Below are 19812 nucleotides of genomic sequence, written 5' to 3'. Positions count from 1 at the left end.
GCTGAGAGAGGGAGGGGCTGGAGACAGGGTGAAGGAGAACCTCAGCGGCTGGCAAGCCCTTTTGTAAGGCTGTTAGCTTTGTTCCAGGGGAAACAGGCTGCATCCCCCACAAAGCCTGCCTGTTTTTCTATTCTTATCTGACCCCTCAAGCTGTCTCTCAGGGTGTACAGTCATGCATATGTATTACTCATTAACAAATCACGTATAAAATACACTGCATAGTACCTTTCAATATTAGAATTCCAAATGTATTGGTGTTACTATCTGGCCTCATAGACGTTTTTTTAGTTTAGCTATTGTTTGTCCAGACATAGATTTGATGTTTAGTAACTCATGTCTTTATAAAGGTCAGTGCCCTCTTACTTATCTTCATTTTTCAAAAGTAACCAGCTATTAGATGAATGTTGCATATTTTCTCTTAATTTAGGTTTTAACTCATGTAAATATAATAAGTCTGCCAGCTCATTAGGACTCTTTGGTAAAAATGCAGTCTTCTGGCAAGACTCCTCGAGAAGCACCCCTTTTCTTGTTCTTAGCATTGCAGCACCTGCTCAGTTTTTAAATGGGTAGGCCTCCCAATTAGTTAGCTACATCTTTATAGTTTACAAATCAAATATATGGTTGAAACGGGAGTCATGATAATGCCAAAAAAAGAGGCAGAAAATCCCGACCAACAGATGATGACTTTGCTTTCACTGAACGCTTGGGATCAAACATAAATAGAGCCTGAGCCCCTTGGGGACATTTGCTTCCTGGTCACGAGATGGTCAAGGTCACTTCTGTACATGTTTCCCCTGGATTTTCCTTATTCAATTCTGTCTGTGAAATGCTTCAGGTCTTGTGGTTTCTTAAGTGAAGGAAAATAATCTTAGGCATAAGTATCATGTTTGTGTAACTAAATGACAGCAAATATAGGTCTCATTTAGAGTCTCATTGTGCAGGTAAACCACTGAAGTCACTGTAAACTCTTCTCCCAGAATATTATCTTAAAATGATAATAGGATTTTTAAAAAAAATATACATTATTCTTACCAGTAGAGAGAAATCTTTACATGTTATACATTATCCATAATTTAATTACGTAAATTATCACATGGGGTTTTGTCACATTTAAGAGCTCAAAGGAAATAGTAAAAATTACCAGACCATTGGAATATGTTAGTCACTGTCACTTATTAAACAATTTTAAATATATTTCACTCCAATTCCTTTCATTCACTTCCAAGTTCAGTCTTAACATGAGCATTGACAGATGATGTTGGATAAAAATAATCCTTTCAGTTATCTAAATTTGATCCCATATACCTGTCAAAACTGCAGTAAGTGTCAGTGGTATTTATCAAAAATACAGAACATTGTTCTCTGTGTTTTAAGGCCAAACAATGTATTTGTTTAATAAGCAGAGTCTTTAAGGATTATGTACCTTAGATTTTCCAATGATTAGAGAAAAACCTCAAGCTAGTGAGCTCGTACAGCACCTTTAAGGGCAATAAAGCCAGTTCTGTATCCCCACACAACCCACCAAGTGAGTTTTTAAAAATTAGATTTTGCTTTATTAAAAACAGAAGAAAAAATCAAACACTAGATAAGTTTGAGAACTGCTACTTACTGAGAAAAAGCAGAAATATCACCTTTCTACTGCTGCTTTCTTCAGGGTTCTTTCTTTCCATTATATCTCAGCAGTGAACAGTCCTGGCCAAAGACAGAAATGACTGTTGTCCTTTACATTGTGAAATATGCTTCTAAGGTTTCTTTGAATTAAACTGCATCTTCTGATTCTATTGCTATGACTCTAATTTTTTTCCAATATAATTTGAATGGACAACATGTTGAAATTGATGTTGATTTATCCTTCCAGTATATAGGCAACCAAAACAAGAAAAAAACACACCACCAAATAGAAATAGAAGATAAGTCCTAGGAGTTTTCCATGCTTGCTGTGTGCATGAACCAAGCTTTATGAAATCCTGGATGTGTAAAGATATATAAATCTTAGTCCCTGATATCGGAAGTTGTCAACTCACTGCAAACCACGACACAGGAGTGCTATACCAAAGTGTAAAGTATACACTAGAGATTATAAAAATCTAATGTTTTGTGTAATATATCTGCCTTTCCAGTTCTCCATGAGCATTCTTCTATTACTTTGGCAGCAATTCTTACTTTAACTTCACAGCCACTTGAGATGACTGGCAGGAACTGAAAATGAGCTTTGTCTGTATTCATAAAATTGTGGGGATTACTGACATGAAATAAAAAGATTTGTGTGAAGTGCAGGTTTTCATACATAGGCTGAGCTCTCTTAAAGATGCGCCCTGTGGTGAGCAGAATACAAAAGCACCTAAAAGGCCGATTCCCTTATAACATGTTCAAGGCTACTTTGTAGTCATCTGTCTCTAAACCTTTATTTTTCAACCGCCAGTATCCAGGAGTCATTTGGGTTATAATCAAAAGAAGCAGAGGACATGAAATACGTATGGCATGGGACAAATTAGCCGGGGATGAAAATTGCTGTAATTAAAAAACAGTGCATGTATATTTTGTGATCACAAAGCTCATTCAGCTTGTAATAGAAGCAACAAAATGGAGGGCTTCTGCTTGGCTCAGATAAAATCAACATTTTTTCTGCAACATTTAAAAAGATTTACTAGAGACTTTGAACTAGTACTTCCCTGGTCTTTAGAGAGCAGAGCAGAGAACCATAGCTCCTCTGATGAGAGAAGAAGCCATAGAGAGAAAGAAAACAAGAATATTATTCTGTTGATTTTAAAAATACATTTTAGCTTTTTAAAGTTTCTGGTACTTGAGAAAAGATAGCACTTGCAGAAGTGACCTTTCTACTTTGCAATGCTGCCATTTTGCCTCTTTCCAAAGAGACGTTAGATAATTTAGATACTCAATAGTGCTTCAACTGTGGAAGCAGAGTTTTCCTTCTTACAAATTATGACAGGTTGTTTGTGACTGAAAAAAATGACTTGTTGTGAAACTAATTGGAAAAAATATACTCATTTTAAAAACTCTGCTAATGTTCATGGTAAAACATCTTACTATGATTATCAGGAGATGGTTTGCTTTGTTCTCTAGTCCACATATATTTTGAAGTAACATTGTGATGTAAGAAATTGTACTTGAAAATAGTATCATTTTGATGGTTCAGATGATGACTTTATATTTTGCCTCATACCAAATTTTTGTATATTTTAGTAACTATGAAATGTGTGTGCTTAGTCTCTCAGTTGTGTCCAATTCTGTGACTCCATGGACTGCAGCCCACCAGGCTCCTCTGTCCATGGGCTTCTCCAGGCAAGAATACTGGAGTGGGTTGCCATTCCCTTCTCCAGGGGATCTTCCCAACCCAGAGATCGAACCAGGGTCTCCTGCATTGCAGGTGGATTCTTTACCAGCTGAGCCACCAGGGAACTACGAAACAGAAAATGTGGATACCTGCCTTTCTGAAAAAAAAAAAATTAAATTTAGAATAAATGTGTAAATTTTAAAATACCAGATTACATTAAAAACCCTATAATTATGTTTAGAGAAATATGGCTGTCTCTGCAAATGTCTCAGTGAATTTCTACAAACTAAATTGAATAAATAAACTTTCTATAAGTAATTCACAGTGTTTAAAAAGAGAATTTGTATTTTTTTAACCTTTATAATATTTCTTCCACAACTTTAATTTATAATTTGAAATTATTACCATTAGCTTTTCAAGATATGTTTTTATTTTCAAGAATATCTTCGAATTCCACAATTATTTGTTAAATATACTCCAGTTCTCTAGAAAATATGTGTCTGGTCATGCACATGGACTATGTTAGTAAATGATCCCATTTTGCCTTTTCTCACTGGAGTTTCAAATAAAACTGTGATCAATATTCTTAAAAAATTGTCATATAGTTCATACATGGAGCAATATTTTTTTATTTTTTTGACCAAAATAACTTTTAAACTGTAAATGTCATTTTTAAGATTAATTTTTAAAGTTCCCTTATTTGTTATTTTTAAAGTTACAATATGATATTAGGATATTAGGATACTTGATCTGGAATCCAGACTACTGTATGTAATTCGTATAATTTTACAAAGTCTTATATACTGTTTAAAATTTAAAAATAATCTCCTAATATCATACTGCTTCATTATATAACACATGTTTATTTCACAACACAGAATACCTTGTTACACTGAAAATTCTGGACCGTTCTAGCAGCTGCTTTGTGCTGTACAGGAGACATTAGAAAAATTTTTTATAATCCCTGGTTCACCATATTAGCCAAGTGCAAGTGGAGAAACCAGTTCAGTCAAGCAATCAGTCCCCATTCCTCTTTTAGCTGCAGTAGAGCGATCCCAAGTGAAAACTGCCCATCAGAGTCCAGTAAACCTATGCAATTATGAGAAATTGTAATATATTTTTGTTCTAAGATGATACATCTTTGGGATGGCAGCTGTGGATAAACCCCAGAACTAATGGCATTTTGAACATAGGTCTGAACATTGTGAGGACACAGCCACACTGAAATTTATGTTTACTGGTTCACTAATTACAGGGGGCGGAGAAGGCACTGGCACCCGACTCCAGCATTCTTGCCTGCAAAATCCCATGGACAGAGGAGCCTGGTGGGCTGCAGTCCATGGGGTCACTAGGAGTTGGACACGACTGAGTGACTTCACTATCACTTTTCACTTTCATGCATTGGAGAAGGAAATGGCAACCCACTCCAGTGTTCTTGCCTGGAGAATCCCAGGGACGGGGGAGCCTGGTGGGCTGCCATCTATGGGGTCACACAGAGTCGGACACGACTGAAGTAACTTAGCAGCAGCAGCATTACAGAGGGAGATAAGGGTTTTAACTGGATCTCTGAACATCATTTAATCAAGCACAGTGTGTTCTGCAAAGACTTCACAGGTGTCTGGAACTCAGACCAGTTTGGGGGCTCAGCTTTTGCCTTCCAGGAATTGCTCTGGTTGGATCTCAGAAACATGTCTCCACCTGACTGTTCTCTCACCCTTGAGGTTTGTTTATCACTGCCAGAAGAGTATGCCTCCAATCATTATCTAAACAATTAATTTTTTGCCTTAGGGAAATGAGTTTAATTAATGAAAACATTCTTGCTAAGTCATGTTGACCAGTACAGATTGTTCTGTAATTAATGATATTTTTTTTACACTCTGGAGTTGCAAATAGTATTATAAATGTGTCCATAATAAAAACATGTTTAAAAGGAAAATCTTGTCATTCTTCTGGAAAATTCACTATACACAGCCTTTCACAAACTTTTTTCAATACCAGCCCTCAATAATCATTTGAGAAATGAATAATTATACCCTCTTCACAGGATTACTATGAAGATGACACTCACCCAGCAGTACACTAAAAGTCTTGGCACTATTTATGAACCTTTGGAATTGTTCAAAAAATTATTTTTGATGTCATTTAGTTATAGACTGCATGTTTTGTTTAATGATTTGTTCAAAATTCCTAGAGTAAATCCTTCTTAATCCTTGTATTACATGTGTATCTGGTTCGGCAACTCATTTTAGTGTATGTGAGATATTTAATATGATTTTATAGAATACTTCATGGTTTCTGTGTGCTCTTACATCTGTACATCAGAGTCAGCTGAAGTACTTGATAAAAACAGCTATGTTTTCAATGGAGGGGATCCTAGGATCTCTGTTTTTGAGAAAATCCCTAGTGATTTTGGTACCTAGCCAAAAACTTAGCAGAGTATAAAGAATATTTCCAAACTCTGCCTATTCTCTTCCTTTTCTAAGATTTTTCTTTTTAAAGTTAGGAACTAATCTAATCACAGTATTATAGCAATGAGTGAAGTATTTAACATTAAAACCTGTTGTGTGCATTTGTATTCTTTATAATGCCACTTTACCCTGAATTATTCAAATATTTATCTCAACTCTGTAATGATTTTAGGCCAGGGGTATATTCAAGTAAAGTGTTAATAACATTTCAATAATATTGGGGGATTATCTGAGGTATATTCTAGCATGCTTTAAAACTTTACATGGTCATGTCATTAACCAAAGGTCTAGTGTTGGAAATTCTGTTTGCTGTAAAGTTTACAGTATAAAAAATTCTTCACAAGCACAATTCTGAACTCTCATCTTACTGCTCATCTTTCTAGTATGCTATTCTTTACATCAAGGACATGTTTCCACTGTCCTTCAAGTGACTTTGAACTCCACGGTCACTGCCACTCTTTCTGGTGGTTGATGAATATGGTGATTCTGGCTGCTCAGGTTGGACGCTCAAGACATCACAACGATCCTAAATATTCAGGTAGAATATTTTTAGAAAACTTTGTAGAAAGGTGCTAGAAATTTCAAATTTTATTTCCTAGTAGTATGTGGGCTTATTCTCGCTACTGGTAGGTAGAGATCATATTTCTTGTCACTCTTGTAGACTCCCTTATATGGGCTTTGCTCATAGCTCAGTTGGTAGAGAATCCACCTGCAATGCAGGAGGCCCTGGTTCGATTCCTGGGTCAGGAAGATCCCCTGGAGCAGGGATAGGCTACCCACTCCAGTGTTCTGGCCTGGAGAATCCCATGGACTCTACAGTCCATGGGGGTTGCAAAGAGTTGGACACGACTGAGTGACTTTCACTCTTGTAGACTCAGTACATAGAACTAGTAGGTGCTTAAAAAAAATTCACTGTATATTGGTAGAGTGATTCAGTAACTGTGCTGCCAGCAAAGCATGGGAAAAAATCAATGAGCATGTGAAATAAACCTAGGACAGTCAAGTCTGACTTAATGGTGGCTATACTGTTTGGGTTTCCCTGGTGGCTCAGAGATTAAAACGTCTGCCTGCAATGCGGGAGACCCGGGTTCAATCCCTGGGTCAGGAAGATCCCCTGGAGAAGGAAATGGCACCCCACTCCAGTATTCTTGCCTGGAGAATCCCATGGACGGAGGAGCCTGGTAGGCTACAGTCCATGGGGTCGAAAAGAGTCAGACATGACCGAGTGACTTCACTTTCTTTTTCTTTCACATACTGTTTCTACCCACGGGACAAGGAATTGTGTAATAGGATAAGAGGAAGTGAGGCTGGCTTCCTGTCACTAAAATTTTCACAAACACTTAAGGATCCTAAGGCCAAATGGAATTGTTAAAAGTCTTCAGAAACGGTCTTCTGAAAAGTCATCTGCTTTCACATTAGTGGATAACTTCCCATTTCTCTTGTCTGATAATGGTGTTGTCTAAGACACTTGTCTGTGACCCCAGCTGTTGTAACTGGAAGAGGCACACAGCCAACCCCAGGATGCTTGTCTCCTTGGTATCATGAGGCTGTGGGTAAGGGCTACAGAAAGGAAACCAGCCCAGGAGGAAAACTCCTTCTCATCTGGAGACATGTGTTCTTCGATTCTAAGAGACTGTTTTGTAGTATTTGATAATTTGCTAATCTTCGTTTTCTCAGCTCTTCTTGATGGACCTCATTACATTTGAATATCAAAATTGGACTTCCTTATCTGATCTTCTAAGTTGCTTATCTTCTATCTCCAGTTTCCATCTTCACCTTTTTGTTCTTTGAGATAGATTTCCTTTTCTTTGTCTTTTAGCTCATCCATTAAAATTTAAACTTCTGCTATCATATTTTTAAATAAGAACTTTTAGCTTTCTTTGCAGTTACCTATTTTTAGCATCCACTCTTATTTCAAGACTGTGCTGTGCTTAGTCACTCAGTTGTGTCCGACTCTTTGTGACCCATGGACTGTAGCCCACCAGGGTCCTCTGTCCATGGGGATTCTACAGGTTGCCATGCCCTCCTCCAGGGGATCTTCCCAACCCAGGGATCGAACCCAGGTCTCCCGAATTGCACATGGATTTTTACCATCTGAGCCACTAGGGAAGCCCATGTACAACGTATTTAATTATATCCTAGGAGAACATAGGAATATGTGAATGTGTGTGTGTGTCTGTGTGTGTGTGTGCACACACCCATTTAAACTTTCACCAGCTGCCTGCTTTGTCTTTCATTTCTCTGAGCTCTTTTTGTGTTTATTTTTTAATTTATTTATTATTATTATTTTATTTTTGTTTACTTCTTTCAAGTTGGAGGTGTTCCTCAAATATCTACAGATCTTTTGTTGTCCCTTTGCAATGAAGGAAGTTGGTAAAGTTGTAATGAAGGGAGTTGGTGATGGACAGGGAGTACTGGTATGCTGCAGTCCATGGGGTTAGACACGACTGAGTGACTGAACTGAACTTAATGAAGAAGCATTCATTTATAATTATCCAAATATTTACCTTAACCCTGTACTTTGTTTGGCCAGGAATATATTTAAATAAAGTGTTAACATTTCAATAATATTGGATGATTATTTGAGCTTTATTCTAGGATACTTTAAAACTTTAGTTGATCATGTCATTACTCAAAGGGTTAATGTTAGAAATTCTGTTTACTATAATCTTACAGTATAAAACTTCTTCACAAGCACAATTTTGAACTCTCATCTTATCCCCCTAAATGTTTATATTAGAAAAGATAAAAGACTGAAGATTAATAGCTCAGCATCCATTGGCTCAGCGGGTAAAGAATCTGTCTGCAAGGCAGGATATGTAAGAGACTCAGGTTCGATCCCTGGATCGGGAAGATCCCCTGGAGAAGGAAATGGCTACCCACTCTGGTATTCTTGCCTAAAAAAATCCTGTGGACAGAGGAGCCTGGTGGGCTACAGTCTCGGGTCACAGAGTCTGACACAACTGAGCAACTCAGCACACACACATCCCTCTCTGCTGCTGCTGCTACTAAGTTGCTTCAGTCATGTCTGACTCCGTGCGACCCCATAGATAGCAGCCCATCAGGCTCCCCCGTCCTTGGGATTCTCCAGGCAAGAACACTGGAGTGGGTTGCCATTTCCTTCTCCAATGCACTAGGCATGATGAAATGTGTAGGAACACACTATAAAAAGATAGAAAGCAAAAACAGAAGAGAAAACTTAAGAACAGAATCTAAGGAAACAAAGTAATCATGCAAAATGGGTTATTTGAAAAGAATGTGTGTGTGTGTGTGTTAGTCGCTCAGTCACGTCCAACTCTTTGCGACCCCATGCATCGTAGCCCACCAGGCTCCTCTGTCCATGGGATTAAATCTTCCAGGCAAGAATACTGGAGTGGGTTGCCATTTCCTTCTCCAAGGGACCTTCCCGACCCAGAGATCGAACCCGAGTCTCCCACGTTGCAGGCAGATTCTTTACCATCTGAGCTACCAGGGAAGCCCAATAGTAGTATTTAAAAGCCATTGACATTACTGATTACATCAGCGATTAGGGCTGTTGGCTGAATATTCATGGAGCCCTGTCCTGGGCACACACGGTAGAATTGCGCTGTTTGTTCTGTGTGGCCGAGGGGGAGGCATGTGACTTTCTAGCCACTGGACCACGAGTAGAAATAGCAGAGTGAGAGGAAGGTGTGCATGAAGGACTGAAGGCCGGAAGGAAGAAGAGGAGGAGGGAGGGAACTGAAATCATCAGGGGAAACAAAAGGAGGTACATGCAGATGACGAATCGGTTAAAAATACTATGCGAGTTACATAAAACTTCATCGAAAGTTTGAAAACTTACACTAAGTTTGCACACGCCTACCACATTAAACCTAGCAAACAAACTTAAGAAGCAAAAGAAAGCTTGATTAGTTCTGTAAAGAATTAGATCAGTAGTTAACCTTCTACCATGAAGTATGCGAGTGGCCTGGATGGTGTTACTGGCTGGTTCTACCAAATACTTACTATGCAGCTAAACCTAATGCAAACATCCTCAGGGTGTAGAAAAAAGATCACCTTACGAGGCTGGTATGAACTTGATTATAAAACAGGAAAGCACAAATTAGATGTCAGTCCCATTCATGAACACGAGCATCCCTGTTCTCACCCAGGACATCGGTCATGGCATCATCTCCCCTTATGTTCTTTTGTTTCAGCTTCCATCTCTTTTACCACCACTGACTTCTTAGACACTCTTCGGATCCTCAGGCACCATCCTCAGGACGTTCACATGTGCCTTTCCTCTCCTTGAAGCCCTCTGCTCCTGAGACTCTCTTGCCTGGCCCCTTTACCTCCTCCCATCCTTAAAAATTTGTCATCTCAGTTATTCCTTCCCTGAATTATTCCAATATTCCCTACCTCTCTTCCATACTTTGCTTTTCCTTGCACTTTTCACATTCTTACACATATTACTTCTGCATCTCATTTGTCTGTCTTCCACCTCTAGAACTAGAGCAGAATTTTTTTTTTTTTTTTACTTACTTCCACAGCACCAGCAATTTGCGAAGTGCCTGGCACCCGGTGAGGGCCTGACAGCTATTTGTGGAATGAACTGATACATACAAAAGCATTGAACAAAATGTTAGCATGACAAATTCAGAAACATATTAAAAAATACAGTATGACTCAGTTGGGTTTTTCTCAGGGATGCAAGTTTAATTTAAAATTGAAAAAAATATTGAAATGGCAGATAAAAAGAAAAACATAAAATTATTTCGACAGATGGGGAAAAGCCAGTTATGGAATTCAAAACTGAAGGTACCGTCTTAATCAGTCAACCAATAGCATACATAATGCTTGATGGTCAAACAAGAGAGTAGAGTCAAGAGAAAGGTCAGTAGTAGAAAGGCACAAATAATGAAAGCTCAAAAATCTCACAGATGGAATAATTATCAACACAAAATAATTCACAGAACTAAAATAATTCAGAGGATCAAAAACTGGTTTTGCAAAATTTCTAGACAGGCAATCATTATAAAAATACCCATCTGAACCCCAATAAGGTAAATTGTGGCATCAGATAAACTGTTTCTAAAATGGCATGATACACATGAGGAAGTGGAGCAAGTTGAGGGAATTTTCTCCTCAACAAATCAAGATAAGCTCCAAGGCTGGGGCACAGACCAGTAGACAATAGACCAATGGTTGAACAGAATTAGACTGCCCGCAAAGAGACTCAGACCTCTGTGGCTACTTGGTAATGACAAAGGTGTTATGGTAGGTTGCAAGATAAAGAATCAACTCTTTGGTAAATGATGCTGGAAAAACATTACCAGTGAGTATATTGTCAGTCTCTTGGCAGCCTCACACATCAGTCTCCCTTCCAGGGCCCTCTGTTTTGTTGCTCTCTCTTCTCAGCTGTCTGTCTCTCTTGCTCTCTTTCTTGTTAATTTAGACTTTTCTCCCTTTATTTTGGTGCACTCTCTGGAGTGAGAAAAGGCTTGTGTTTACTTCACAATGTTTGAATGAAAGAAAATTAAGCAGCATATATCTTACTTTAAAAAAATAGACCATTTTTATAGACTAATATATAGCTTTTATCTTCTTTGAAATTTTGATACAGTTGCTAATATTTCAGAATGTATTGAAAAGAAAGTCCAGTAATTTCTTCTTCTATGTGACAGTAAGAACATAGCATTAATTCATTATGAAAAAAAAAAACAGGAACTAGATATGAGAAATGCTTGTTTGTGTGTACAGGTATGTCTACAGCATGTAAATTCTGGGTTCAGGATTTCAACCATCAGCTCTGTTTGAGAATCAGTGGCCCTATTTTCATCATACCTAATATTGAAAATGTTTCCCGGGGAAAGTCATTTTATTGTTTTTAATAGAGTTTTCTCAAGAAAAGGTATTTTCCCCAGTACCAGCCCTCCGTGTACTATGCTTTCACGGATACCATTTAATGGAGTGCTTTCTCATTGGAGGCACAGTAAGAAATATGGCGATGGTGGCAGCAGAATCCTCAGCCTCAGAAGATGATTGTTGGGAGCATCTCCTGGGCCCCGGAGCACAGTTGCCATGGTAACTCTGCTGCTATGCCAAGGCCGCATCTCTCAGTGGGAGGAAAGAAGCTCCCCTGCCAGCAGCTACGTGGGATTCTGGCAGCTGGAGAGAACGCCGAAATGGCGCACTGCTTCCCCAGATGGGAGTTCTGAAAGCCTTCTTTAAAAGCCAATAGGCAACTCAGGCCTCGCAGAAGAGTGGGGCGATCAGAATCCAGCCCATTACGAGTGCAAAATGTGCATTAAAAGTTTCGTACTTTGAGTAAAAGTTTTGGGAGGATCAGGACTGAAAATGGGGCTTCCCTAGTAGCTCAGTTGGTAAAGAATTTGCCTGCAGTGTGGAAGACCTGGGTTCAATCCCTGGGTAGGGAAGATTCCCCTGGAGAAGGGAAAGGCTGCCCACTCCAGTATTCTGGCCTAGAGAATTCCATGGACTGTATAGTCTATGGGGTTGCAGAGTCGGACATGACTGAGTGACTCTCACTTCACAGGACAAAAGTGGAAAGATTATAACCTGATCTGACAGTAAAGGAGGTTTAGAGGAATTGGTACTTATCCATAAGGGTACCGTCAGTCTGAGGGATTTAAGTGACAGCGTTTAAATAGAAAGTTAAAGAAATATTTCTGTTTAATTTGGAGATTTTAAGCTTGTTTGGAAATGCCTGTTAACTCAGGCTTGTCCATTTGGGTTTACTCAGTATTGAAATTTCTCTCATGTTTTTCTAAATTTAAAAGGCAGTTTTCAATGAAAGCTATACTTAATGTTTGAGCTTCCCTGGTGGTTGAGATGGTAAAGAATCTGCCTGCAGTGCTGGAGACATGGATTCTGATCCCTGGGTGGGGAGGATCCCCTGGAGAAGGGAATGGCTACCCACTCCAGTGTTCTTGCCTAGAGAATTCCCTGGACAGAGGAGCCTGGCGGGCTACAGTCCATGGGGTCACAAAGAGTCAGACGTGACTGAGTGACTCACACTTTCACTTTATCCTTAATACTACACAGACCATGGAACAAAGAGCATCTCCCCTCCCACCATATGTATAGAGTCTAGGCAACCAGGCTTGGTTGCTTGTAGGCTAGAATTGGTCGAACTAACACACAACAGACAAAACATGAAATAAGCAGAAACTGACCAGAATTAGTAACAAAATTAATCAGAAATTCTTTTTTTGCCACTTTATTTATTTTTTAATTGAAGGATAATTGCTTTATAGAATTTTGTGGTTTTCTGTCAGACATCAACAAGAATCAGCCATGGGTTCACCCATGTCCCCTTCCTCCTGAACCCCTTCCAGTCTCCCTCCCCATTCCACCCCTCTAGATTATTACAGACCCCCTATTTGAGTTCCCTGAGTCATATAGCAAATTCCCATTGCCTATCTATTATGCATATGGTATTGCGAGTTTCTGGTGACCACCAGTGGGCTTACCACTCCCTTTGGTCTGGAGACAGTCACAGTATATCTTTATTCTGTTAGAAGCTTGAGGGGTGGGATCAGCAAAGGTAACTCCTATCCATGAACTTGGTGTTTGGACCCTTTCCTGTGTATTTGACTCCTGTTCCTAAGGGTTTCGTGGATACTTTAATCGGACACCTCAGTGTCTGCAGTAGACATGCCATACATTTAGACCCTTCAAGAAAAATAGGGAGAGAAACTACAAAGGACAAGGATTTGAGATCATGGGGCTCTTGGGGACACTTGCCAAAATTAAGAGTAGCTCTTCTTTGGGTCAGTACCAATTTTAGGTTTTTTCTTTATTTTTAAACAGTCCAAAGATTTTTTTTTTTTTTTTTTGCTACCTTGTTAATCTCTGCTCAAAACTGTGTTCAGTGACATTCAGATACTCCACACACTGGTCTCACCCATCTGCCAGTGAAATTTCTTCCTATCACATGAGGTGGCAAGATGTTCTAACCTTTCCTACCTAACCACACTGTGTGCGTGTGTGCGTGCATGCACGTGTGTGCTGTGTGTATCATGTGTGTCGGGGGAGGAATGTTCAGGAAATAATTTGGCCTGTGTTAGCAAGAGCTGTGGAAGTGGGAAGGTGTTCAAACTCATTTTCTTAACTTCTCTTGGGACAGATAAGATGATCCATAATTCTCTTAAGGAGGCTAGTTCAATGAACAATAAAACAGCAGACTAACCCACCCTCTGAATGTAAAGTTACCTCACACAGAAACTTTGCAATCACTGCATGGTTCATATGTAGCTTATAAATATATACACATTATAGATAAGACACACAAAGATCTTCCCATGAATTAAGTACAGCACATAACAATCCATTGTCCAATATTATTTGTTATTAGTTTCTTGATTCATCATAAGTTCATTCATAAGTTCATAAGTTCATCATCTTATTGATGAAAAGTCAATACATGGAGAGAGTTTGAGGCATTTCAGCATTACAGAAGGAAATTTGATCCACAATTTCCAAAAGACGATAGGTAGCAGGAAATTTTTGAAATAGGATATGTGTGGGGAAGCAGTGGGGAACAGAGGTGAAACTGATACATAGAGTTCCTCTTTGCTTGTTGCACATCTGACCTGAACTTCCCTTTCTCAGCAGTGGCTGAGAAACAGCATCTCATCAGTATTTCTTGTGGCAACACATATATACTTAGGCATTTCTAGTTAATTCCTTAGAAGAACATATCTGAGTTGACTAGAGAGTTCTGATACTTATTTTGAATATCAACAACCAAGGTTAAGTGATGTTTCAGACTAGTTTAAAACCATCTTTGGAAAATGGAAGACTAAAATGATGAAACTTCAAAAAGCAAAAGTAATTACTGTGGTCAAATGATTTTTGGAAACCATATTGCAACACAGTAATAACTAATATTTACAATACTTACAGTTATATCCAATAATGATAGATGTAACATTTACTGAGTAGTTACTCTATGTCATGCACGATGTTCTGTTAACTCATTCAATGCTCACAAGAACCATTTGAGTCCTTTTTATTGTCACTCTTTTACAAATGATTAATTCAGAAGAATAACCTCGCCCTGAAACACAGAGGGGTGGAGTCCATAACCCATTCCGGTCTCTCTTTTCTAAACTCAAACTGACTCTAAAGTAATGTGCCTTCCTACGTGCAGTACCTTCCTGCATTCTCTTCCACTTTTAATGAATGCTGGTCAACGTTCACTAAATTGGATTCAAACACAACTAACAGTTTTTGACTCACTGTGTAAAAGAAACAGGCCCAGGGAGTTGAAAAGAATAAATGTCATGGAAATAAAAACCAAAATGTGAAATTTGAGAGCAATACAGTCAAGATAAAATGATATGCACGTTTCAGTTCAGTTCAGTTCAGTCACTCAGTCGTGTCCAACTCTTTGCGACCCCATGAATTGCAGAACGCCAGGCATCCCTGTCCATCACCAACTCCCGGAGTTTACTCAAACTCACATCCATCGAGTCAGAGATGCCATCCAGCCATCTCATACTCTGTCATCCCCTTCTCCTCCTGCCCCCAATCCCTCCCAGCATAAGGGTCTTTTCCAATAAGTCAACTCTTCACATGAGGTGGCCAAAGTACTGGAGTTTCAGCTTTAGCGTCAGTCCTTCCAATGAACACCCAGGACTGATCTCCTTTAGGATGGACTGGTTGGATCTCCTTGCAGTCCAAGGGACTCTCAAGAGTCTTCTGCAACACCACAGTTCAAAAGCATCAATTCTTCAGGGCTCAGCTTTCTTCACAGTCCAATTCTCAATCCATACATTACCACTGGAAAAACCATAGACTGGACTAGACGGAACTTTGTTGGCAAAGTAATGTCTCTGCTTTTGAATATGCTATCTAGGTTGGTCATAACTTTCCTTCCAAGGAGTAAGCGTCCCTTAATTTCATGACTGCAATCACCATCTGCAGTGATTTGGGAGCCCAAGAAAATAAATTCTGACACTGTTTCCCCATCTCTTTGCCATGAAGTGATGGGACCAGATGCCATGATCTTAGTTTTCTGAATGTTGAGCTTTAAGCCAACTTTTTCACTCTCCTCTTTCATTTTCATCAAGAGGCTTTTTAGTTCCTCTTCACTTTCTGCCATAAGCATGGTGTCATCTGCATATCTGAGGTTATTGATATTTCTCCTGGCAGTCTTGATTCCAGCTTGTGCTTATTCCAGCCCAGCGTTTCTCATGATGTACTCTTGCATATAAGTTAAATAAGCAGGGTGACAACAGACAGCCTTGACATACTCCTTTTCCTGTTTGGAAACAGTCTGTTGTTCCATGTCCAGTTCTAACTGTTACTTACTGACTTGCATATAAGTTTCTGAAGGGGCAGGTCAGGTGGTCTGGTATTCCCATCTCTTTCAGAATTTTCCACAGTTGATTGTGATCCACACAGTCAAAGGCTTTGGCATAGTCAATAAAGCAGAAATAGATGTTTTTCTGGAACTCTCTTCCTTTTTCCATGAGCCAGCGGATGTTGGCAATTTGGTCTCTGGTTCCTCTGCCTTTTCTAAAACCAGCTTGAACATCTGGAAGTTCACGATTCATGTATTGCTGAAGCCTGGCTTGGAGAATTTTGAGCGTTACTTTACTAGCGTGTGAGATGAGTGCAATTGTGCAGTAGCTTGAACATTCTTTGGCATTGCCTTTCTTTGGGATTGGAATGAAAACTACCTTTTCCAGTCCTGTGGCCACTGCTGAGTTTTCCAAATTTGCTGGCATATTGAGTGCAGCACTTTCACAGCATCATCTTTCAGGATTTGAAATAGCTCAACTGGAATTCCATCACCTCCACTAGCTTTGTTCATAGTGGTGCTTTCTAAGGACCACTTGACTTCACATTCCAGGCTGTCTGGCTCTAGGTGAGTGATCACACCATCGTGATTATCTTGGTCTTGAAGATCTTTTTTGTACAGTTCTGTGTATTCTTGCCTGTATAGTGAAGATTAATTATTATAGGAAATCTGGGACTTCCCTGGCAGTTCAGTGGCTAAGACTCTGCATTCCCAACACAGGGGGTGTGAGTTCAATCCCTAGTTGGGAAACTAGGATCCCACATACCATGTGGTGCAGCGAAAAAAAAAAAAAAAAAGGAAATCCTATTTGGGAAGGAAGGGCTTCTGTAATTTTGGGGTAGAAGAGGAAACCCCCAGGTGAAGTAAGCCTTCTCTTGCCTGTGGAGGATGGTTGCTAGTTAAGGAACTTGATTTGTATACTTTCCAGGACACCATAGGACTGGACTTGTGTGGTTGACCTGATGTCATCTATAAATGCAATACTGCATATTCCTTTAAGTTTGAGAAAAAATTTCATTAGATTAATATGGAATATTAATTTCTAATTTTTTTCCTGTTGGTCTTCTGCAGGGTGTTTCGAGTGCTGTATTAAATGCCTGGGCGGCATTCCCTATGCCTCTCTGATCGCCACCATCCTGCTCTACGCCGGGGTTGCCCTGTTCTGTGGCTGTGGTCATGAAGCACTTTCTGGAACTGTCAACATCCTGCAAACCTACTTTGAGATGGCCAGAACTGCTGGAGATACGCTGGACGTCTTTACCATGTAGGTCGACATGGTATCGCTTCTCATTTTGAGAGTCTGTGTGCTCAGTGCTGTGTGTTAAATGAACAGGGGTCTAGAGATAAGTGAGGCAGTATTTTACAGACGAAAAAATACTTTTAGGGAGGGTGAAAAGCATGTCCTCTTGGACATAATGATAACAAAATTTTCAGGAAAAGTTGAAATAATGCATGTTTATCTAAAATATACTGGCACTTAAGATTGGAGAGAGATTGGTCATAAAATAAGAAACATAACAAAATATATGTGTGATAATGTCCCCCCAAAACCATACACACACATAATGATTAAAAGGAGGTAGTTGTTGATTAGACACTCAGATAGGAAGGTAAATTATTTAAAAATAGTCCCTAACTCTGAAGCATCAATTTAGAACTTCATCAATGTCACTGACAAATGGAAATGAATAAATAACAAATTTTAAAAATAATGAAAAAAGAGATAAGGAAATTATATCACTTATATTTCCCAGTGTAACTTTATTTTACAAATTCTGAAAATTCAGCGTTATCCATTAAATTGAATTTTTTAAACCTGTAGTAGACAGTTTATCGATTAACACTGAATCAGGTATATAGCATGAATTGATCCTTGAGAGTTTATGAATGATACTCATCCTTTGTAATATAATTAAACTATTTGAAAATGCTTTGGATTATTACATGTTGGTTTGCAAAGAGCCTTAAGCAAATGATTCCATAGATATATTTTAATGTGGCAATACTGACATTTTCTTTTTAGTTTTATCTCAGCCTACACTGGACAAAATATGTTTTCACTGTGCATTATTTTAAGCTACCACAGATGTCTTTAAAATCTACAGATCCTCTATATTTAGGCTACATCCAAAGTGCTAACTTTTAGTTATACAAGTTTGCAAGAAATAAGAAGCTTAATAAGTGGCACGGAATGATTGACTGCATAAATCTACTGAAAACCAGTTGCCAGCATGTTTATTTGACATTTAGACACACACCTTTATAGATCACAAACCTTGACAAAAGCTCTGCAGGGTGTACATGTGTGGGTGCAGCAGAAGAATCAGAGGTCATATGCTAACTCCAGAACTTTAACCTTGACCTCTTATATTGGGAGTGAAATGTGAAATCAATAATGCATCTTTGGCATGAGAAGAATGCCATTTAGATTGGAATAAAAGCAAGTGCTCAAGTTCTCTCTTTTCATATTTCAAATAACTAAAATCCCTTATCCTAAGCCCTGTGAAGCTAGCAAATGAATTAAACCCTCTTCCTGTTGGCAAACAGCTCATGAAAACACAGAGGGAAGATGTGTACCAGTGCCTCCTGGGTATGATTAAACCAGGAGGTACATCCAGGGTCACATAGTGGCTGAGAAGTGGTAGCGTTTTCAAAAGTCAGAGTTTTCTAAAGAACACATGGGCTCCTTAGAATGTAGTGATTTGCCTGTCAGTGAATGTGCTTAGACAAGGCTGGTAATGAACCTCCGATTCTGAGATGCTTACAATCTATGTTGTTCAGTTGCTCAGTCGTGTCCAATTCTTTGCAACCTCATAGACTGCAGCACACCAGGCTTCCCTGTTGTTTACCATTTCCCTGAGCTTGCTCAAACTCATGTCCATCAAGTCAGTGATGCCATACAACTATCTCATCCTCTGTCCCCTTCTCCTCCTGCCTTCAATCTTTCCCAGCATCTGGGTCTTTTCTAATGAGTTGGCTCTTCGCATCAAGTGGCCAAAGTGTTGGAGCTTCAGTTTCAGCATCACTCCTTCCAATGAATATTCAGGACTGATTTCCTTTAGGATTGACTGGTTGGATCTCCTTGCTGTCCAAGGGACTCTCAAGAATCTTCTCCAGCACCACAGTTCAAAACAGTTCAATTCTTCATTGCTCAGCCTTTTTTATTGTCCAGCTCTCACATCCATATGTGACTACTGGAAAACCATAGCTTTGACTATACAGACCTTTGTACGCAAAGTAATGTCTCTGCTTTTTAATATGCTGTCTAGGTTGGTCATAGCTTTTCTTCCAAGAAGCAAGCGTCTTTTAATTTCATGACTGCAGTCACCGTCCGCAGTGATTTTGGAGCTCAAGAAAATAAAGTCTATATTCACTTATTACACTATATTACAATCTATATTCACTTGCTAAACCTCAGTCTTCTTTTTTCAAGAACAGTTACTTTAGGATTAGTGCTTATTTTGCTATTTGGGCTATTGCAAATATCAAGTATGGAAATATATTTAAAACTCCTTGAACTTATTATACTTCTACCATGTACTTGTTTTCAAATATTCACATTTTTTTCAAGACAATCTTTAGTCTGGTTTGTTTTTTAATTAATTCACTTAGCAAATACTACAGGGTTATACTCTGTGCAAGTCACTGTGCTAATCTTTAGGGACACAAAGTAGTACAAGACAAATTATTTTTCCTCTTGTACTGACATAGGAAACATATATTAGCAAAGCGCCATTCACATTAGACTCAGTTCAGTT

At 39.0% G+C, this 19812-nt stretch overlaps 1 protein-coding gene across 3 annotated transcripts in view; it reads left to right on the top strand.

Moving 5' to 3' along the window:
* The window catches only part of GPM6A (glycoprotein M6A), a 257612-nt gene that overhangs the window by 201070 nt on the left and 36730 nt on the right, over positions 1–19812 (top strand). For all 3 annotated transcript variants that reach the window (XM_027529712.1, XM_027529711.1, XM_027529710.1), the window contains exon 2: positions 17126–17318. In XM_027529712.1, coding sequence (XP_027385513.1) covers positions 17126–17318 — 193 coding nt within the window. The remainder of the gene's footprint in view (positions 1–17125; positions 17319–19812) is intronic.

This window comes from Bos indicus x Bos taurus, chromosome 27, assembly GCF_003369695.1.
Source record: "Bos indicus x Bos taurus breed Angus x Brahman F1 hybrid chromosome 27, Bos_hybrid_MaternalHap_v2.0, whole genome shotgun sequence".
In the NCBI taxonomy this organism is placed as follows: domain Eukaryota; kingdom Metazoa; phylum Chordata; class Mammalia; order Artiodactyla; family Bovidae; genus Bos; species Bos indicus x Bos taurus.
This window is presented reverse-complemented; position numbering and strand designations above follow the sequence as displayed.